Consider the following 20663-nt stretch of genomic DNA (forward strand, 5'->3'; position numbering starts at 1 on the left):
TTCATTATAAATCCACATAATTGTATCTATGAAAGCATAAAATCCCCATTTTGCATGTTGTCGTGTGTTTTCTTCCTCCTTATTGTGGTCATTTGTTTCATAATATTCAAAGTAAATCATGGGTATCAAACCATCGAAGACTGTAAGGTGTATGTCACATACGAACACAGACACTGTCAAACGGCAAAGGGGGAGCGGGGGGGGGGGGGGGACAGCGCAAGTTCTGCTGGCGCCATCTTTTAAAAACGCTTAATACATCTAACTCGAGCGCCAGCTGTCAGTGATAGCAAGTCCACCAGTGTGTCTTACAGGTGCAGCTGCGTTCCAGTGTCAAACTGAAAACCAGGATTCACCGTCAGATGTGGAGGCCTGGACGTCAGTGCTTGAGTTTGGCTGTGAATAAATCCTCGAGGCTCCGGTCTCAGGTCTTCATTTTATAATACTCCAGAGAGAACCAACCCACCACGGACGCAAACACACCGATTACTTCAACCGTATCTGAGTCATTCACAGCCAGAAGAGTTAGATCGGTAATACTGGAGAGTATACTATTCAGTTGTTCATGAAAAAGAGAGCGAGAGAGAGAGACAGAGAGAGGGAGGGAGAGAGAGATAGAGAGACGGAGAGAGACAGAGAGAGATAGAGAGACAGAGAGAGAGGGAGACAGAGAGAGAGAGAGAGGGAGACAGAGAGAGAGAGAGACAGAGAGAGAGAGACAGAGAGAGAGAGAGAGAGAGACAGAGAGAGAGAGAGCGAGAGAGAGAGAAGGTGAAGACATACAAATAAAGTGCCAGAGAAGTTCAGAGAAGTTCACCGTTTAGTTTGACAGCTGCTTGTTGTTGATGCTTTGAGACAAGACGTTTGACGATGTGCTCGTATTTTCAATCCAAGGCCCGACATGGATTCCTCTTTGACTGCCAAGAGATAATAGAGAGGTGTGCTTTTGGAAGTCTGTATATGCTCCCGGTTTTGTTATAATGCTGTCATAATACTGTAGTAATCCTTTGGCATATGACTGTATGCTGGGGAAAAGAGAGGAGCGGTGCCACCGAGCCGTCGGCAAACCGCAATCGAGAAGATCCTGGAAAAAAAATGTCATAAAAGAAGGTTTCCCGTAATCCAGTAATCCGTTCAGCGTATTCCCAGAGCAGCATGGATTCTAACTGTCAAACGCAGACGCCAACAATCCACGCGACGCCCTCAAGAGCCCCGTCAGATCATCGGATACTTCCTTCAAAAAAGAAGAAGAGATTCCAGACCATGTTCACTCATCTCCTCTGATCCAAGGTTTCAAGCTCCAGTTAAGCACCGATCACAAGCAGGGTTCAGAGTCCAGAGCCAGACCTGTTCTCCTGCCCACAGGAAGGCCGCTCCTCCTCCTCCTCCGGCTGCCCGCTGGATGTTCAGCATCGCTTCACGTCTGGTTCTGGGGTGCTGTCGGGGAGTCTGGGTGGAATACCTGATCATCGGGGCTCATTAGAAGGACGTGACCATGCAACCCACGGGGGGCACCTGAAGGAGACAGGAGAGGGACACGGGCACAGATCGATCGAGTGACTGATTGACGATTGTGAGTAAAGGTGCGTCAAAGGTTCAATGTGTTCTAACTTATGAGTGAACTTGCTGTTCCTCAGCTGTGCATGTTCCTTTAGCATTGAGTGCAGATATCCTCTCCCGCCTGCAGCATCTGCAGCGGTCTGTAAAGTTGTTCTTCAGCGCCGATGACTCAGTGACTGCTCGGCCAACTGCTGAGATTTCAGGCTTTGAAAGCCACTTCCTGCCTACACGTTGCTTTGAACGCCACCCCCTTCACACCCACACTCCCTTTTGTACGCAAACAAATGGAATCCCAAAACTTCTTTTTTGTTGTCTGAAGCAGAAGGTAAAGCTGTGCTGCGCTGCATGGTGAGATACTACTAACAAACAAAAGGGCAGGAAAGTGAAGCGCTTCAACCAGTAGGGGGCCCTCAATGTTCAGTGAATGCAAATGGCAGTCCACTGACGGTAGGGAGGAGGACCATAGAACGTCCTTTCATGTTCCGAGACATCCTGGAAGAAGAGAAGTGCTTCAAAACAAACTCTCCATGTCAATAATCACTCTGGTTTCTCACTGTGCAACTAAAGTGTGTATGAATTTGACAAGTCAGGATTGTGCATAATGGAGCCTTGATTACGGAGTCAGAGTAATTACAGACTTTAAGTATATCATTATAACTAATTCATAAATTGATATATTTTTAAAAGGCTGCAGGGCAGCAGCAAGAGCTCTGAGGGGTCAGCAGTCTGTCCAATGCTGCTGTTTCCATTAAAGAGAACATGAAAGTGAAATTCTAATCTTTTACAAATGAATCATTTAAAGATAGAATAAGGAAATCATTAATTGGCAAATGTAACAATATCATTTATACTTGATATTTAGTTCATGAATCAGCTATAAGTGCAAACTGACTCATTTTATAATTGCTTATTAACATTTAGCAATTATTCCATTGAAAACAGACGCTGTGAAGGTCTATGATTAATCAGATGGTACAATCAACACGCCCTTAAGTGGAGCTACTGGGTGGAGCTACTTTAACTACTTTAATATTAAGCATGGATATCAATACATGAGAGGACGACATGTTGGGTTTGAACATCTATCAGTAAACATGTGATGTTAATGAGGAACATTTATCACAATTATTTTGTAAATGTATGCTAAACAGTACAGAGTACGTAATAAATGAGCTTCTGTTCATATATTGAAACATTAATATAGAGTAAAGATCTACAGCTGTAATTTGCTCCAGTCGTCCGTCGTCCACACTGCAGCTCAGAGAGGAGCTTTGGCCCGTCGAGCGTCTGCACAGGAGGTGACGGAGAGGAGGTGGAGGAGGAGGAAGGGCGTGGCACGAGAGAAGACGAGGAGGGGAACGAGAGGAAGGAGACGAGAGGAAGGAGACGAGAGGAAGGAGACGAGAGTACGGCGGCAAGAGGAGCCGATGAAAAAAAAAAGACGAGGGGAGGAGAGAAGTGAAAAGGTCACGGTGAGGAAAGAGGAAGGGAGGTATGGAAGATGAAAGGACAAGAAGGGAAGAAGGGCAACAAAGAGGAGAAAGGAGAGAAAAGCAAGTAAGACGGGGAGAACAAAACATGATACACAAGAAAAGGAAATAAGAGAGGGAGGAAAGAGGAGAGAAAGAGAGAGAGTAGTAAGATAAATGAAGAAAGAAAAGGGTGATCAAAAGACAAGGAGGAGAGGGGATAAGGGGAGGAGGTAAGAAGAGGAGAGAGCAGAGACAAAAAGAGACGATGGAGTGAGAGAGAAGAGGAGAAAAGGTAGCAGGAGGAGAGGAAACAAGATAAAGAAAGAAAGCGAGGAGAGAGGAATCGTGGTGAGAGAAGACAAAAGAGAGGCAAAAGGAGGAGAGAGGAGACGATGCGGCGAGAGGGAGGGAGTGAAAAGCGAGGGAACGAAAAGGAGGGGAGTCGAAAAAAAGATAAGGAGAGAGTGACGAGGGAGTGAGGGAGAAGAAGAAAGGAGGAGTGGAGGAGACCGCTTATATAATGGAAGAGAGAGCTTACATAATGGAGCGACACCAATCTGCATACTGTGGGGGATCAGGCCATTATATAATGGCCCAATAAAGAGGAATAATGTTGTTTACTAAGGCAAGGCGATATTTACAGAGCACTTAGAGGCAGACACACTGCAGGCCGGCTAATGGCCGCTCACCGCCGCTCTCTTCCTCATTCCCTCTCTCTTCCTCTCCTCGTTCATCCTTCACTCTCTCTCTCCGTCCTTCTCCGTTAAAGACTGGGCGGCATGTTCCCACGCCTCCCTCCCTTTGAGATGCTCTGGTGTAAGCCTCTCCACTGGAACAATGGAGGGGGGGGTCACCCTCTCTCACCTCTGTGTGTGTGTGTGTGTGTGTGTGTGTGTGGTTGATCTCTCACCTCTACCGCCTCCTCTCCCTCCAGCGCTGTGAGGCTCACTGTAAGGATCTGGAAACACACATAACCGACAAAAAACAACAGATGTTAAGAGGAAGAGAGAATTAAGAGCTCAGAGAAAACAGATATAGTTTAATGATGTGTTTGCATGTTCATGTTTAAAAGAGAGACGTGCTTCATGAAATTTAAGAAACGGACGGTTTCAGACAGACAGACAGACAGACAGAGACAGACAGACAGACAGAGAGACAGACAGAGACAGACAGACAGACAGACAGACAGAGAGAGACAGACAGAGAGACAGAGAGAGACAGACAGAGAGACAGTCAGAGACAGACAGAGAGACAGACAGAGACAGACAGACAGACAGACAGAGAGAGAGAGACAGACAGAGAGAGACAGACAGAGACAGAGAGACAGACAGAGAGACAGACAGACAGACAGACAGAGAGAGACAGACAGACAGAGAGAGCGAGAGAGAGAGAGAGACAGACAGACAGAGAGAGAGAGAGAGAGACAGACAGACAGAGAGAGAGAGAGAGACAGACAGACAGACAGACAGACAGACAGAGAGAGAGAGAGAGAGACAGACAGACAGACAGACAGAGAGAGAGAGAGAGAGAGAGAGAGAGAGACAGACAGACAGACAGACAGAGAGAGAGAGAGAGAGAGAGAGAGAGAGAGACAGAGAGAGACATTTATTGTTGCGTGCATCTCCACTATTCTCCCAATCCCTCGTATAGATAATCAAATTTGTTGGCGATTCATCTCACATATTTTGATAGATCAATTGTTTAAGTAATATAGATCTGATGAAACAGAACATTTATTACAATATATTATATTTAGAAAAACTCCAATACCAGCTTGTTCCACTTTGCATGCTTGCATCACACTTATCACAGCACAGATGCTACCTTTAACCCGAGGAGAGTAAAGTATGTTCAGTATTTTAATATTCATTTAAGTTATTGAGAAATAAACAAGACATGAAAAGCGAAGGATAAATCAACGGCCCACACTAATTGAGGTACTCAATGAGCTGTAAATCTGGGCTCCAACTTTCTATTTGCAGACTTCTCCTCGTCTCCTTCACATCCAATCTCCTCCCGATCCCTCCCTCCTCCTCCTCCTCCTCCTCCCCCTCAGTTTTCATTTTCTCTCCATCTCTCTTTATCCCTCCATCTCTGCTCGTCAATAACGGTGTCTCGGGGCTCAGTGACTCATCTGTACTGCTCTCTCTGTTTGCTTGGCTGTTTCTGTGTCTCACTAACTAAATATGAGTCCATAATCCTCCCGTCTGTCTCTCTCTCTCTTTGTCTTTCTCCGGACGTCTCTCTCTCCCTCTCTCTACTTCACCAACAACGAGCCCACGATCCTCCCGTCTGTCCCTCTCTCTCTGTCTCTCTGCTTCCTCTCCTCATACACTCAGGTCTCTTTCAGATGGAGATTAAAGCGAGTTTGACTTTGTTTTATTTCACTCAAAGGGTTTATGAGAAGCCACTGGCAATGTTATTCTGCAAATTATATTCAAATGCCTCCCTGTGAAAATAGATATGGGGAAACAGCAGAGCCTGAGTTGGAGTTTCTCTTCTTTCTTTAAAATGTGCATTCACGAGATATATTCAGAGGCAGCAGCGGTGTAGAAAAGAGTGAAACTGAACTACTTTAAACCGTAAAGATACATTATTCTGTCATCTTTTCACCAGTATTGCAACCGGCTTTGAAAGTGAAAAAAAATAGAACATGTGCTAGATTTTGGAGGGCTACTCCGTGGTTCAGTTAAACTGGGAACATCATTCTACTTTTAGCATCACGGCTGCAGCGCATGACTCACATGTGGATACTGTATGCAACCCTAACCTCAAGCGTGTCCGCAGTTTTGTAAAAACCTTTACAGATGATGCACTGTAAAAACATAATTCAAATTCACACTATTTGTGCAGCCGTTAAACCGGCACAAATAAAACAGAAAAGAAACCGAGTGATTCTCGAAGCCCCTCAGAGGGTGAAAGGTCACCCTAACAGCGCTGCCAAGCCGGCAGAGTCTCAGCGCTCCTTTGCTGTTTACATGTCTCTAAATCACGTCACAATTGGCACAAAATTGGCTCCTTTCTATGCAGATGAGCCTCGTTGCAAAAACGGTCCAATTCACAAAGGTCAGCGCTGATAGCCACACGCAGCTACAGTGAAACTATTAGCATCTTCAGAGAGTTGGTGGGAACTAAAGCACATATATACAGACAGTGACTTTCAATCCCAAACAGTCCAGGCCTGAAGTTTTGAGGAGCCTCTGCACCTCGTAGTCGACTCACACTTACAATGACCGCTGGCTTTTTAAAATGTGTGATGATGACACAACGATGATGTTAATTTGAGTAATACTGGGTGACCCATCACTTGGAGGCTTTTTTTAATTAATAAAAAGGGAGGTTCTGGACCTGGTAGATGGTTGCTATCAAGGCTGTTGCAGGCAGGGCCTTCTTAGATGTATCTTTGGTGTCATGCTATTTTATCATGTTGTGATGAAGAGAGTGTTAAATATAGCATAACAAATATTCAGAAAACCTGATGAATGCTGGTTTCACCCAGCATCTTCCGGTAGCAGACTGCACACGTGCACTGAGCAGCTCCCCGTGTGAACGTGTGAATGCATGAATGTGAATTACTTTCCCTGGATACTCGAGGGTAGAAATAAAAGCCACTTGCGTGGTGTGACCACCAGGTGTCACTGTGGCTCCGCGTGGCGCCCTCAGTGGGAGCTCTGTGGTAGTCGCTAACAGTTTAGTCACCGTGCCAGGCTCCGGATAATAAAGAAACAGTGAACGAGGCCCCGATGCCTCGTGGCTTCTGGGGTCGCGTCGTGATGCCATCAGCCTGTCTGCCTCCGTCTCTCCTGCTCTCTACCTGTCTCTGTGGTGCTCACGGTGGGATTGTGTTGGAGGGAGCCAGGCGGTGTTGAATTAAGGTGTATATTTCTGTACCGTGTGTGGCCTGTGTTCATGTTTCTTGAAGACATATTATATTATCTTTCTCGTGTTTTTTACATGAACACGCCTCGTCTTAATACCTGCACACACCACCACCACGCTGCACACCAGGTAGAGCGCTCGCTCTGTGGGCCCATCACAGGGAGATCTGAGTCATACCCGGAAGTTAAACTTCCAGCTTCTAGAGAATGAGCCATGCCCCACTGCTAATGCTGCATCCAGTCCTCTTCATACATCCGTGCAAAACAAAGCATTCTAGTAAGTGAACACAACGTGGAGCGTGCACCTCCTCCCTCCTCCCTCCTCCACTGACATGTGGACTCCTTTATGTCAGACACTAGTGGATCCATTAGTCCGTTAATCAACACACATAATATGATGCCATTAACGTTGTCATATATCACTAATACAATACAAGCAGTGATCAAAAGCTCTCTCCATAGCGCATTGATTCGCTCAACTAAAGTAGAATAATTACAACAACAAAAGATGAAACAAGAGTAAACCTATGAAGTCTATGTGTACAATTTATTCTGTTTTTGGGTGAACTATACTCCTTTAAGGCGGACTGACATGCCATGTGTGTGTGTGTGTGTGTGTGTGTGTGTGTGTGTGTGTGTGTGTGTCTACTGGGAGAGGAAACTGATGGCATTTTGAGGAGCGGTAGGATCAACAAACACTATATCAGTTCATATGGGTGGGAGAGAAAGCAGACGCATTGAGATTGCCACGGTTTGTGTGTATGTGTGTGTGTGTGTGTGTGTGTGTGTGTGTGTGTGTGTGTGGTTGATATTAAACCCACAACAAATGGTCTAAGGGCCAGAGGGGGCTGCTGAGATTGCTTCCATCAGAAAAAAAAGTGTACTTCTGCTTGTGTGTGTGTGTGTGTGTGTGTGTGTGTGTGTGTGTGTGTGTGTGTGTGTGTACATGTATGACAAACTGTGTGTTTTAGATGGGAGGTGTTTTATTACAGGAATGAATGGAGGGACAATATGATGAGTAGATAAAAAGAGCGTGTAATATTACAGAGGAAGAGTGTGATGGTGGAGTAGCGGATGATGGATGGATGACTGGAGGGAAACACAAACAAAGGAGGAGATGAAGATAAAGAAACAGGAGTAAGAGTCAACTCTTAAATCTTAGGATTTAATGAGAACATCATGGCGGGTGGATGACGGAGGAGACGACAACTGGAGAGTGAGAGAGTGAGGAGCAGAGGAGGAAAGAGAGGACTACAGGTCTCTTCACATGTAGATTCCTGAGACGACCTTGAAGGCACCGATAGTGATCTTCTACACATCATTCAGGAACGTTTCCATCTCGCACCTTTTCACACATGCCGTGGTAATGCAGGAGCAGACAGCGAGGGGCGGTCCAGCACAATGCGGTAATGGAACACTTTCATCAACCGCCGTAGAACTCAACAGAAGAAGAAGACGGTCTCTTCTTCTTCTCAGGAACATGGAGGACGGTTTTTTGTGGTCCGGTGCCAACGTTCTCGCAGTGTATTAGATAGTCATTACGCTGCCTTCTAATACTGTGCAAATAACACCAAGTGTGATTTAAGTTCTCATGTCGTTTTTGTGCGTAGAGTCGCTGCAGTGAACACGACTTTGTTTATTCCACTCACGGGGACAGAACGCCGTCTTCAGACTAACTGGACGAGTGTCTGGTCGTTCTCTTGTTGTCTCATTTCTGTCCGTAGACGTTCACAGGCTGATCCACGCACACATTTGCAGGTTGATTTGGGATTTATAAAAGGAAATTGCTCGCTGGCACGCATAACTACATCGCCTCATTTGTAGGTTTACGCAACGTTTAGTGTGGATCCTACGCTCTGGTTTATTAATGAAGCCCCCTGGTCTGTGTGCAAACACAGATGCTGACTACATGGATTGTCATTTGATGATTGTGGTTGTTTAATTAACATTTGGGTCAATATGGTACTACTTGGTACTTTAATCTGAAAACCTCAGCTACATCTAACCACTAAAGGTCTGAAAGAACCCAGCGAACAAACGCTCGTTATGCGTATACAATATCTCGATTATCATAAGCTGAGCTGGCAACGAACACGGCGACGCAGCGGAGGAGGAGCTCGTCTGTGGTGGACATTAAACCAGGCCGATGCAGAGAAGAGCCTCTTCCCCTCAGGTTTCTCTCATGCAGCTCGTACAATCACAGAATCAATGGAACGGATGCACAGCCGGGACACAAATGACTCGTCCTAAACAGTGAAAATCCTTCAGAGCTTTGGTTGATACCTGCCGATATATATTTATACACACACGGAAATATCACAAGATGAAGAGGGAAGCCGCGGCGGAGGCTAACAGACAAGCAGATAAACAAAACCACCTTGAACTGAGATATGAAGGAAGACGCCAAAACAAAAGCACTCATTAAAATCAAACAAACGACTGAAGGGAGGGAGACGCTGAGAGGGAAACAACACTCGGTCGTGTTGGGAAGACGAGAGCAAAAAGGAAGTAATGGAGATAATGTCCACGGTGGGCAGAGGACGTCCTAGAATAAACAGCAGAGCCGCGTTCAGGCTTTGTCCTGAGAACAACGGTGGACATGTGACTTTGGTTCCAAGTAACAACCTCGTCAACATTTGTACTGCGGCACTATTCCAACAGACGACGTCTCCATTTGAGCTGTGGTGGAACTGTGACTTTACTCACACTGTCACTTTAGAGGCTTTATCCCAAAGTTACCTCTACAGTTAAACCATGTTGTGTAGTGTGGAGTGTGGAGTGTGGAGTGTGTCAGATCTAACTAACAAAACAAAACTTAAAAACACAAAGTCTCAGAACTTACAACTTAAGTACAATTCATTAACAATGCTTTGGAGGCTCCTGTCTAATGTCCATTAGACAGGAGCCTCCAAAGCATTGTTAAAATGTGGATTCATACTTTTGGCATTCAAAGCTCTATTAATAATACCGGAGAGGTACTTCTTGAATAACAACGAGTACTATTTACCATATAGAGACGAGTTCATTGAGAAGACGGAGACACATTTAGGGCCGTTAGTTCCTAGATGTCCGTATGGTGATGAATCATTCCTCACAAAGTGCAATAAGTGATGTTACCAGATCATTCTGTGTGTGTGTGTGTGTGTGTGTGTGTGTGTGTGTGTGTACTGTATAGGCTCTATGGCCAGAGTAATTTAATGGTGAGTGCCTATTTCATTCAACCTGAGGAAGCAGCATCGCCTACCAGCAACACCCAGTTGTGTGTGTGTGTGTGTGTGTGTGTGTGTGTGTGTGTGTGTGTGTGTGTGTGTGTGTGTGTGTGTGTCTTATCCAGGTGAGTGACTGTTCATTAAAGCGTGTTTTTCTGACGGTAGTGTTCAGTTGGTGCTCAGGCTGAATGAACTTTGTCCGCATGGTTTACTGAAGCAGCGCACCGCCTGCCCTCTCTGTCACTCCCTCTCTCAGCGGTTGTCCGTTTCAGATTTCAATTTCAAACAAACTTCAAATGAAACTCTCTTTCTCTGCACTGCTGTGTTCCACATTTAACTGAATTCATTTCTTATGGCAGCAGCAGCAAAAAAGTTATGTGTCTGCGACCATGCCGAAGGCCCCACCAGAGGTCAGGACCTCTACTCCTGACCTCTACACCTGACCTCTACACCTGAGCCTGCAGGTGTAGAGGTCAGGAGTAGAGGTCAGGACCTCTACGCCTGACCTCTACGCCTGACCCTGCAGGAGTAGAGGTCAGGACCTCTACGCCTGACCTCTACGCCTGACCCTGCAGGAGTAGAGGTCAGGACCTCTACGCCCGACCTCTACGCCTGACCCTGCAGGAGTAGAGGTCAGGAGTAGAGGTCAGGACCTCTACACCTGACCTCTACACCTGAGCCTGCAGGTGTAGAGGTCAGGAGTAGAGGTCCGGACCTCTACTCCTGACCTCTACACCTGAGCCTGCAGGTGTAGAGGTCAGGAGTAGAGGTCCGGACCTCTACTCCTGACAGGTGCTGGATCTGCAGCTACTTTTGCGTATCACCAGTGCTCCTCCCCGCCTCCCTCCCCTTGTACTTGCCCAACAGCAGCTACTCACCAGTGACAGGAGTCGCTCCTCGGCGTTGAGTGGAGTTTGGCTCCAGACACCAGCAACAAAACAAATAAAAAAACAAAAAGAAAGGGGCGGGAGGTGGAGTATTGGTTTGGGCTCAGAGATTGGTGAGTTGTGGGTTTGATCGACAGTTTCTTGTGTGTTATTGGGAGATGGCGTCATCGTCGTGGGTGGGGTTTAAGTCTACAACAGTAGTCCCTCGAAGAGAAGCTCCTCCCATCCCCTCCGTTGACGATGACGGTTGGGAGTTTTTATTAGCGGCTCCACCTAGGAGACAACGAGACGGAGGCGGATTATTAGGAGCAGACGACAAAGACGAGTCACGTATTTTCTTCTCCCCGTCCATCTGTGCTCCAGTTACCCTGCCCTGCAGAGGAGGAGGGCGGAGGCAGGACGTTGGCTCCCCCTCCCCCGCCTCCGTTGGTCTGGGAGCAGACGTTGGCGTGGCGTGCGACAGCTTTCTGCTTGTAATGGTTGCTGTGGAGCTTGTACTTCATCAGGAGGATGAAGATGAAGACGAGGACAGAGGCGACGATGATCCCCCCGATGATGATGATCATGGTGCCTCCCAGGAACTGGAGGAGAAGACCCAGAGAGACAGTGAGCCCAGTGTGTAGATCCTATGATGTGTAAGCGGCACATTGTATCTGACCTCGCCTTTCACTCAGATGATTCATCAACATCAAAACAAACACCTTTATTAAAAGCTTTATAGACGGCTAATCACTGGCTTTTTGAAGTTCATTCTGGACCCAGGAAATACACTTTAACATCAGCCTGAACAAGACGCCTTCAAAGAGCTCAGAATTGATTTTTATTTTCAACGAAAATTGCTCAAACTCCTTTTGATGAGGAAGAGTGTGTGATGCAACCAAAAGCTCCAGAAAAGGTGCTGAATGGATTTGAGGTGAAACTGTGGCTGATGACTTACAGATTTGAAAGAATTGGAATGACATAATTGAACAGCGTCGGCTTTATCGGATTAATTAGCGCTAGCTTACAAAGTAACTCTGGGATTTGTGAAATAGAGAGTTTATCCAAATCGGCCCCTGACGTTGTCAGACCGCCGGAGGTGCAGCACACTGACCTGGTCTCGTATCGAGTGGCAGCGTCCGTACTCCGTCTCCGTGGAGAAGGACACGCAGCCCACCAGCTTGGTGCCAGTCAGGGCGGTGATGCCGTCATCGTAGACGGCCAGAACGCACAGCTCGTAGTCCCGCGATGACGCCAGGTCACTCAGCAGGAAGTACTTGTGGTTGGCTGGGATCATCCTGAACGAGAGGGAGACAGAGACAAACGTTTTGTCCTTCGATGTCCTGATCTGTCGATCATTTGTAAAACAGGTGAAGAATTATTTGGTTGTACACGTTTCTCTGTAGAAGACCGTTTCTGGGGGTCATGAACTTTTTAATATTCTGTGCAGAAATTCCCTGAAAGTCCCATATTAATGCTACAGTAATTACAGGCATGGAGCTTAAACCACAGGAGCAAAAAAACTATTTGGTTTTTCACTGTGACTTCCGGCAATTGTAATGAGCTGGAGGAGGACGGTGGAGACAGACGGTGAAGAGGTTTTGCTGCTGTGCATTCAACCAGACAGAATGAAGGAACTGAAATCTGACACAAATGAACTTCACAACTGTTCAAGCAATTTTGTCCTTGTGCAATAAGTTTATGATTACCAAAACTTGGGAAAAAACCCTATTCTATTGTGCCACAAAATACCACAACTCTCCACTGTTACTTTCCGTCTCAGAGCCACGCTCTGACAATTCCGCCTCACGGAGAACCCCCCCAGCACACAAGTCCTGTTTTCTGCCAGCTTGTCCTACATATAAAAGCCGGAGTTATCTGTGAGTCTTTTGATACGAGGACAAGCAACGTCCAAGGTCTTCAGAGCAGACCCAGCTGCCAGAATAAAACGAAGTCAATAGAATAAAAGATGCCCTTAAACAGAGCAAAATATGTAACGTGTGTCTAAATCACATGCAAATTCACTGCCCTGAAGATAGTGCTCTGTCAACCCCGTCTCCTACAAAATAAAATACTCTCTCAATTACATTTCGAGGAAATTATATTTTCTCAAAGTGCAAAAAAATGTGGTTATGTTGAGGATGAAAAAATAATTTTGGTCACACGGGACAAGAACAGCAGTCAGCAGCCATCCGCCGCAATGACCTCCTCCCAACGTGAGACTTTTGTGAAATCATTTAAAACACATTTGTGAAAAGCAAACGTCAGTCACAGCTAAATATGTTTCCCTCAAAACATAATTCACACAATGCAGTTTCATCGTATGAGGAGAGAATCTTTAGGAGCCAGGGCTTAAAGGATTGTTACACATTCTTTTTATTACTGTTTTAATCTTATTTGAGTTTATGTTTGATGGATCTTCTGTTATCCAGAGAGTACGGTCATATTTGATTTAGACATTTTGGAGTGTCACAGAAGTTACATTTTCACCTCCACTACTTGAAGAGTTGACTTTTATGAAAATTGTGTAATTCTCAGTCCACATTAAAACCAAAGAGAAGGCCTGTCTCTACTCGCTCTGATCACTACCCGATCGTCCTCATGTCTACACGTTCACATTATTGATGTCGCAGCTTTGCTGATTGAAATGACTTCTGTTCTAGAAGAAGTCAGAGGAAGAGATCCAACACAATTCTTCAGTTACAGATTGAATTTGAGGTAGAAGATTGGAGTGGAAAGAATATAGACACAGAGGAAAGAGAGACAGAGCAGAGGAGAGGAGGCAATGGAGGACGTTGTAGCAATTTCAATTTCAACTTGAAAATCAAAATGGTACGAGGTGGAGTGGGATGAAAGAGAGAGGGGAGGCGAGGAAGACGGCGGCGAAAAAAAAGGAAATGTGGGGAAAAGAGAAGGCAGACAATGGAGGAGGAGCTGAGGAGGAGTGATGAGGAGGAGGGGACGAGATGAGAAAGAGAAGATGGAAAAGGAGGTGAGGGTGTGAAAATGTAGAAGGGAGGACGCAGAGAAACGAGGGTAAGGCGAGACACAACACAGACAGGAAACAGGAGGTGAGACTGGACTGGCCAAATGATGAAAACACGTTGACCTGAAGCAGCACACCCATTTCTGCCATTTGTTCCAGTTCCACTTTAGCCTCTTCGCTGTCTGTCCTCATCGGTTCACTCAGACTACTACTCATCTCTCAGAGCTGGAAACAAGAATCCACGTCGATGGCAGGCTCATGACCTGACACTATCACTTCACACCATATCTACCATCGGATTAAAAAAGATGATCTCCGGGGGGAACGCATCTCCAGCTTTACGCTCCACTAGCTCACTCTGCGTCGTCAGAATGGTAGACATGGTGACGCTACATCTACTCGTCGGTCGTGTTCCTCTTCACCATAACAGGAAGTGAGGTTTCAACCTTGAAAACTTCTGAAACAAAGTCGCCGCGTGTGGCAGAAAACCGTCTGTTCAGACTCAAACGCAGCAGAAAAGCTTCAACTGTGCCACGCTTAGGACGAGCATGAGTCAGCCCCGATCCTCAACTAATCACAGTTGAGATAGTGACGGAGAAAAGACGAGGGAACTGAGGGGAGGGGAGGGGGAGGACAGAGCATTCTGGGAGATGTTATCGATGAAATGATAACTGAAAGGAGAAACATGGGAGCTGTGAACTAGGCCACCCTCTGAACCACCAAGACTACTGCTAACGCCGGAGTCGCTCATCCGCTCTGCTACACACACACACACACACACACACACACACACACACACACTGGAGGAGAGACACAAACATGCAGGAAGATAGCTGGACATAAGGACATGTCCTGGTAGAGGAAGAGGTTGGATAGTTTGGGGCAGGAAAAAGCCAAAAGTCGAGTAATTTATCAGCTACAGAAAAAGATACTTAGCTCAGGAGATGGTGGAGAAATACAAATACAAGCCCAACAATTCTCCAAAATACTGGATTATGTCCAAAAGATATTTCCACAATATCTGCACATGGCACATATTGTGCTGCATGGTTAGCAAAAGAACCAATCGGACAGCAAATGGTAATAATATATCATGTATTTGGTGAAGAGCACATTATTGTTGAAGACTCAGGACTCCTTGGACTCGGTCGTGTCCGTGTGGCGTCATCGCTGTAGTGAAAGTGTTTCGTGAGCTGAACTCACTGGAAGTGTGTGAAGGGTTGTTTAGCCGCGGCTCCATCTGTGTGAGCGTAACCGTGTGACAGAGATCCGGTTACAAAACTCTCCGCAGACGTCTGCAAATAGTTGTGCTGCGATGGCGCCTCCACAGCGCTGCAAGTAGGCGAGCTTCTGTGTTAGGTTCACGCAGCTTTAAACATCTCAAATTATCATACTTACCGTGTCAACCTCTGCTTTGGTGGTGCTGTCATTTATTATGGATTACTGCTGCATCTGAGCGACACACAGAGAGAGTGTGTGCTTGTGTGTCTCTTTGTATTTTGTGTTGACACCTGTATTCTCTCTACGTTTGTGTTTCTCTGCAGGGGTGCGTGTCCTTTGTGTGTGTGTGTGTGTGTGTGTGTGTACCTGTGGGTCTGTGTATGCCCTCTATGTGTGTGTGTGTGTGTGTGTGTGTGCGTGTGTGTGTGTGTGTGTGTGTGTGCGTGTGTGTATGTGTGTGCCTGCTATATATTATTCAGGTGTCAGCCGGTGCAGGGCAGTACCTATTTATCAAAACTGGAGCGGAGGTGACGAGACAAGAAATGGAATTATAAAGCCTAGCCTGACCCGCTGGGCTTGTGTGTGTGTGTGTGTGTGTGTGTGTGTGTGTGTGTGTGTGTGTGTGTGTGTGTGTGTGTGTTTCAGAGAGGGAATCAGGGAGGGAGAATAAAAATAAAAAGATAGATAGTGTCTATCTTAGTGATAGTGTCTCTACAGAAAAGTGCCTCAGTGTGAGTTTGTGACTGTGTGTGTGTATATGAGCGTGTGTGTGTGTGTGTGTGTGTGTGTGTGTGTGTATATTTCTGTGTACTAAAGAGAGACACACCAGTTCTATTATAGATGTCTGGTTTATAAGTGTTGCAGAGTTCTGGGTCACAGTAATGGTTGAATGAAGGCCTCAGGCTCTATCTCTCTGTCACTGTCACTGTCACACACACACACACACACACACACACACACACACTAAATGTACAGCTACCATTGTTGCCCGTGGCCCTGTTGTTGCAGGAGGTAACTCATGTCTGAGCCGGAGGCTTGGAGACAGAACTTTACACAGCAAATACAGCAGCCCTGTCAGGGTTGACTGTTCTAAACCCCGTGTGGCTCAAAGGGCGGAGGAAGACGCTCTGTGGCAACCTGTAGGGCAACTCGTACGATTAAAGGTGATTGTGAGAACCATTGCATTATGACATATGTTAAAGGAGGAGCATATGCATTCAACCATCCTTGCAGTATTCATTAATTAAAGGGTCAAAACGATCACTTCAGCGTAGACGGTGGAGTGATGGTGCTCGCGGCGGCTAAACGATAGCTCCTGGCTAATGCCAGTCATTCATCAGCCCTGATGGGACTAGCTTCACCCATCAGACGACGAATGATCCGGACTTGGTGTGCAAAACCCTCGCGTCAGCCCAGCTTCTTAGTGTGCTTGTAAGCAGAGTTATGCCGGCCTCAGATGAAGGGCACAGCAGCAGTCGGAGCGCACAGACAGCGAAAGTCATCCTTTACAGTCTGTTAGAAACCCGAACAATGGAAAATCAGGCAAAGACCCAACATTGGTTTAACTACGTCAGCGTAGCGGTGTCATGACATACGTGGAGCTCCACATAGGACTCGGAGAGAAGCATGAACTCAAGCGGTGCCTCTCCGTCTGGTGGCGACAGCGTGGTGAATAATGCAGTGGCCACAGCCGTATGAAATAGAGACACTCAGGGTTTCATACACTAAATCCAACACAGCGCTCGGGTTGCGAGCTGTATGTATGAAATGGCCGTAAGCTCCCATTCGCTTTATGCTCCATTATTAAATGACACAGTGCCCGAACTGAGAGGAATGCATTTCGATCTGCTTCTGGAAACGCCCGCGCACATCTTTCATTGTCTGTGGAGTAAAAGGTCGCAGGTTCGATTCCTGCACTGGCTGCGCCGTGCGTCCTGCTTAACCGCCGTCATTCCTGCTTAACTCTGGACACGATCCATAGCCGGACGGTCGTTACCTCTGAGTGCCGACGTCCTGCGCTCACACGGAACATGACGGCCGTTAAATGGCCGATGTTGAGCTGACGGTTGTGAGGATTATCACTCAAGTTAGCGTGACGGCGTCAGGAAAGCTCTAAGCTGCCAGTTTACATCACCGACATTGTGCTTTTGTCATCATGTCTGCAATCTAGGCACAGCCTTTGAGCTAAAACCTGAACCACTGGCTGACAACAACCTCCCAGACAGGACTCCGTCTGTAAGGTGTCCTCCTGGTACTGAGCTGCAGCAAAGACATCATTATGATGAACATCAAAACACGGTCGTGTAAAATAACGAAACACAAACACACATTCACTCCAGCAATGCACTTAGCACAATGTTTAGCTACTTAGCCATTTTAATTTTTGCCTATTTCATCAACTTAGAACACGTTTTATTCAATATTTAATAGATACATACATAAATAAATACTAAAGTCAATAAATATATACATTAATCTAAATGTATAAATGAGTCAATATGGTTAGATAAATAAATACATTTTATGATTCTAATTTCTAATGTATTTATTTTATTTATGTATCGTTGTGTTTCCTAATATCACATTTATATCCATATCTTTTTTTCATCTGTTCAAATGAATGGGGCTCATTTATCAAATTTCTACTTCTACTACTACAACAACTATGATACTATTTTATTTCTTAAAATACTGTATTCATATATTTATATATTTATTGCCTCATCTATTTATTTCAAAGTTTCTTTCAATGCTATATTTATTCATATTCCTTTATTTAATTATGTATTTATTTATTGATTAATTGATTGAATATTTACATATTTTAAAAAGTGACCTTCAGATTGAGGTTCTACGTTCATTGCATTTATTCTTCGGGTTCTATTCGTCTCGACTCACTCATGACGTAGAACTCAAATCATTGAACCATCATGTGGCCTCACAACGTCCCGTAAACTGACCAGTCATTGAGAAGCTCAGAGGCGTGAGGAGGTCTCTTTGAATGACGGTGCACTGAGACGACAGCCGAGTGTGTGACTGACAGCAGTGAGTCACAGACGTACAATTAGCCGTGGACCTGAGGGAAGCAGCTGACAGGCTGAAGACGCCGAGCCCAGGATCACCGATGATCCGATAATCCAACAGCAGGAGGAAAAGTGAACCCGGTTAATGACCGAAGAGCCTTTCGTGGAACATCCGACTCGATTCCCGACAATTAACTGTGAAGTCGATCAACAAACAGCATCAACAGAACTTTCTGTTGATGCTGAAGGTGACTTCATGGAGATTCCACAGGACACTAAAGGTTTAACATATACATGGAGCCGGACACACGATCAGGGAGAGAGCTTCCTCGACACATCCTCCGTTTCATCGCCGCTCATCCACCGAATACCAACAAGGAGAGAAAGAGAAGAACAAACCAGACGAGATGAAGCGAGGAGCTGGGGAGGAACAAGCTTGAAGAGACGGATGAAATAAATACAGAGAAGCAGGCACACATCTAATGAGATCACCACTCAATGCACCAACAACAGAGAACACAAACAGCAACAAGTCCTTCCTGTCTGGTTGAGCAGCACGAAAACACAACAAGTCCCATTCAATATGTTAACTGAGGGAAACAGCTGCATGAACACTCGTGGTCCTGTTAGCAGAAAACACGTTTTTAATGGTGATGCATTTTATTTCCACTCGGAAGAGATCAATAACCAACAAACAGAGTTCATTACTGGATACACTAAACTGCAGCATCTAAGGGGTGAGTTTAAACTAAATAACACAACGACTGTGATTTTAAGGCATGCGGCTCGTTTAGCTTTCACCGGCAGAGCTTTGGAGATCTCAGCTGCTTACAATCTTTTCATCGCCACAACACAGTGAAGGTGAAATGATTTTTACGGCATTGACAACTCAACATCAGAGTGTTTATCCACAACATCCTTCAGTCTGCTCGTCGCATGCACACACGGCCTTTTCAAAATGAACGTCTGCGTTCAGGAGACTACTCGGCGCTGTGAGTGAGGCACTGAACGATCGTTTCCACCGCCCCTCTTCTGTGGAACATCTCCGAATTACGGCGCGTCATTATATTGGTATAGCTACGAACGCTGGACGAGAGCAGCCTGAGTGTTGAGGTAGAAGCAGACGTTTCTGAGGCTGTTAAACAGCTGCATGGCTCTGAGTTCATGTCATGTAATGTGGGTGAGCTGGTCCGGTGGTGATGGTCTAAAATGGTCCAGGTTGTCTGACACTGAGCACTAAAGACATTCTGACTTTAATGCACATCTTTAGATAACAAAGAGGAGTGAATGTCAAAAGGCCAAATATTGCTATCTTTACTACAAAGACACGGACTACCATTCAGCCGAATGGAAGCAGCTTTTCTGAACCGCATGGCTCTGAATAGGACTTGCTTGAGATCTGAATGGGAACAGAGACGAAGCGAAACTGACAGCGCATACAATGCAGAGAGGGTGAGTCAGACAAAGAGAGAGAGATGAAAAGAGAGGAGAGAGCGGCCATCATTAGTATGGGGAAAGGTCAGCGTGGCCTCAGGTTGGGTTTCCTATAGGAGCTACACACACATGCAGACACGCGTGGGTGTGTCTGGGAAAGGGAAGGTGAACGACGGACGGAGGCAGAAGAGCCAGGTCAGGAGATCCCGGTCTGCTGTGTGGAGGACCGAAGACATGGCTGCTTCAACACGTCTTCCTTGGTGACGATGTGCTACCTCAGGTCTATTCTCATCCCAAGACGGACTGTCCTCTTGCTTGTCTTGGATTTATATATACATATATTTAAACATATTTACGTTTTGAAGGATTTTATAAACAAACTTATAACCCGGCTCATTAATCGTACTACGTCAGGAGCCCAGAGGCGTGGACGCTGCCTACCGCACCAACTTCATCCTATCATCAGGAAGAGCTCCGCTGGGATGAAACCACACCTTTTCTGTTGGTGTACATGTACCTGTGTTTGTACTTCTGTGTTTGTACTCTGCTCGGGAGTCGTGGGTGGAGCAAGAGACAGTCTAACTGCTCAGCAGCCTGTGGATTGCTGTTTTACTTTATTAAATATGCTTTATTATAACTTTTGTTCCTCTGGGAGTTCTTCATTGAAACACAACAGTTTCCTTTTAATCAAATTCTGAAACAAGAAGGAAAATGATTGTCCGTTTCTCTTATTTCTTCTCTTTGGTATATAGGCTTACTGTACGCATATGTTTTTACGAGCCCTGCTTTCTACAAAACGACTTACAAACTAAACTTCACCCTCAATAACGTTTTGAGGGAAACGTATTTTCAGCAGTTTGAATCAGTTTGAGACACGTTCACGTTGTGGAATTGTTTCCCTCGACATGTAAATCACAGTGCGCATTTGTTGTGGGGGAATGTAGTTTTTAGGAGATGTTTCTGACTTCATACAAATGAAAGGTTACATGAGCGTTAGCCTCACAGTGTAACTGAGGC

At 45.7% G+C, this 20663-nt stretch overlaps 1 protein-coding gene across 5 annotated transcripts in view; it reads right to left on the reverse strand.

The window, feature by feature from the left end:
- The window catches only part of si:cabz01090165.1 (uncharacterized protein LOC100333421 homolog), a 254108-nt gene continuing 233445 nt past the window's right edge, over positions 1-20663 (reverse strand). For 4 of the 5 annotated variants that reach the window (XM_068716614.1, XM_068716621.1, XM_068716626.1 and 1 more), the window contains 5 exons: positions 12097-12280; positions 11371-11584; positions 10995-11276; positions 3940-3987; positions 1-1512 (listed from right to left, as the gene is read on the reverse strand). In XM_068716614.1, the coding sequence (XP_068572715.1) occupies positions 11152-11276; positions 11371-11584; positions 12097-12280 (523 nt within the window). In that variant the 3' untranslated portion in view covers positions 1-1512; positions 3940-3987; positions 10995-11151. Of the gene's footprint in view, positions 2050-3939; positions 3988-10994; positions 11277-11370; positions 11585-12096; positions 12281-20663 lie in introns of all 5 variants that reach the window. The other variant, XM_068716618.1, reaches the window with a different exon arrangement.

This window comes from Cebidichthys violaceus, unplaced genomic scaffold, assembly GCF_023349555.1.
Source record: "Cebidichthys violaceus isolate CVI_PGR_0920_01 unplaced genomic scaffold, fCebVio1.0.p SCAF_1, whole genome shotgun sequence".
NCBI classification, from domain to species: Eukaryota; Metazoa; Chordata; class Actinopteri; order Perciformes; family Stichaeidae; genus Cebidichthys; species Cebidichthys violaceus.